Source organism: Vulpes lagopus, chromosome 15 (genome assembly GCF_018345385.1).
Source record: "Vulpes lagopus strain Blue_001 chromosome 15, ASM1834538v1, whole genome shotgun sequence".
Classification (NCBI taxonomy): Eukaryota; Metazoa; Chordata; class Mammalia; order Carnivora; family Canidae; genus Vulpes; species Vulpes lagopus.
The window spans coordinates 18513045-18514704 of NC_054838.1; the positions used below are offsets into that span (position 1 = coordinate 18513045).

Sequence of the window (1660 nt, forward strand, 5' to 3'; positions counted from 1 at the left end):
AATTCTCCTACTAGAATCTTTTTCCTCATCACTCTGGCTTTGAATTCAGCCAGGTTCATTGAACTCCCATTTCTCAGGCTCTCTATATTAAGAGTTGTCTTGTCAGGAGACAGGAGCCCTGGATTAAAGGCCAGGTGACCTCAGTGCTTTTTATAATCTTGAATCTTGACCTCAAGAATGTCTACACCTGTCGGAGAAAGTTACTGAGCCTATTGAATGATGGGCAATCATACCACAGTGAGCACATTCCTTCTGTGGGGGTTTTCCAGTTTCCCAGACCTGCAGGCTCTCCTCTTTGTGATGATTTTCTTCTCCCATGTGACCATCCTAGCCGCAAATGTGTCCGTAATGGTGGCCATCAGGCTCAGTCACAACCTTCACACCCCTATGTACTTTTTCCTCTGCGGCCTGTCCTTCTCAGAAACATGTACCACGATGGCAATCATACCCCGCATGTTAGTGGACTTGCTAGCAGACTGTAAGACCATTTCTCTTCCTGAGTGTGCCACACAGATGTTTTTCTTCTTTGGCTTGGGAGCCAATAACTGCTTCATCATGGCTGCCATGTCCTATGACCGTTATATTGCCATTCACAACCCGCTGCACTACCCCATCTTGATGACCCATAAGATCTGCTTTCAGCTCATCATGGCCTCTTGGATGGCTGGGTTCCTGGTTTCTCTGTGCATCGTCATCATTGTATTCAACTTGTCTTTCTGTGACTCCAACATCATCCAGCACTTCTTCTGTGATATCTCACCTGTGGTCTGCCTTGCCTGTGATTACACCTTTTTTCAAAAAATGGTTCTTTTTGCATTCACTGCCTTTGTGTTGGTGGGCAGCTTTGTCTTCATTATGATGTCCTATGTCTTCATTGTGTCCACCGTTGTGAAGATGCCCTCTGCCAAGGGGAGGTATAAGGCCTTCTCTACTTGCTCCTCCCACCTCACTGTGGTGTGCATACACTATGGATTTGCTGGCTTTGTCTACTTGAGGCCCAAGGACAGGGACTCGTTCCGTGAGGACATGCTGATGGCTGTCACATATACAGTGTTGACCCCTCTGCTTAACCCGATTGTTTATAGTCTCAGAAACAAAGAAATGCAGACTGCCCTAAGGAAGGTTCTAGGCAGGACAGATAGGTTCATCCCTCAGATGGTGAATAAACGAACACCGCACAGTTAAAAATGCGCAGACTCTTGATAAATAAAAGTGGGAAAAGTAGAATATTTCCAATAGAATCATCACTTTGTGTACAAAGCATTTAAAGGGCATTCTAACTGCCTGATATACACTGGTCTCACTCCTTTCTACTACAAAACTAAATGTCATTTTAAAATATTTTAAAATGAGAAAAATATTTTAAAATGTTATTACATATATATATGTACACATATACCTATACATGCATACATATATACACAAGCACATATGTATGTAGTAAACATATCGAAAACAGCTTGGACTTGTTGCTTTTGGAAGAAGGAAAAAAATTATTCTAAAATAGAAAAGGAGGAAAAAATGAAAAGGAGAGTGAGCAAATGAAAAGGAAAATCACTAATCTACTAAATCAAAAAAGGAGAAACTGCAAACACAATTTAGATTTGAAATGAGTAAAAGACCACAATACAGAGAACTTTCAAGGAATTTTAAGAATGAC

At 41.4% G+C, this 1660-nt stretch overlaps 1 protein-coding gene across 1 annotated transcript; it reads left to right on the forward strand.

Moving 5' to 3' along the window:
• The first annotated feature begins 219 nt into the window (after window positions 1-219).
• On the forward strand, window positions 220-1185 carry LOC121476081 (olfactory receptor 10T2-like). The gene has a single exon (XM_041729829.1). The coding sequence runs from the start codon at window positions 220-222 to the stop codon at window positions 1183-1185; it is 966 nt and encodes a 321-aa protein (XP_041585763.1).
• The last annotated feature ends 475 nt before the right edge of the window (window positions 1186-1660 follow it).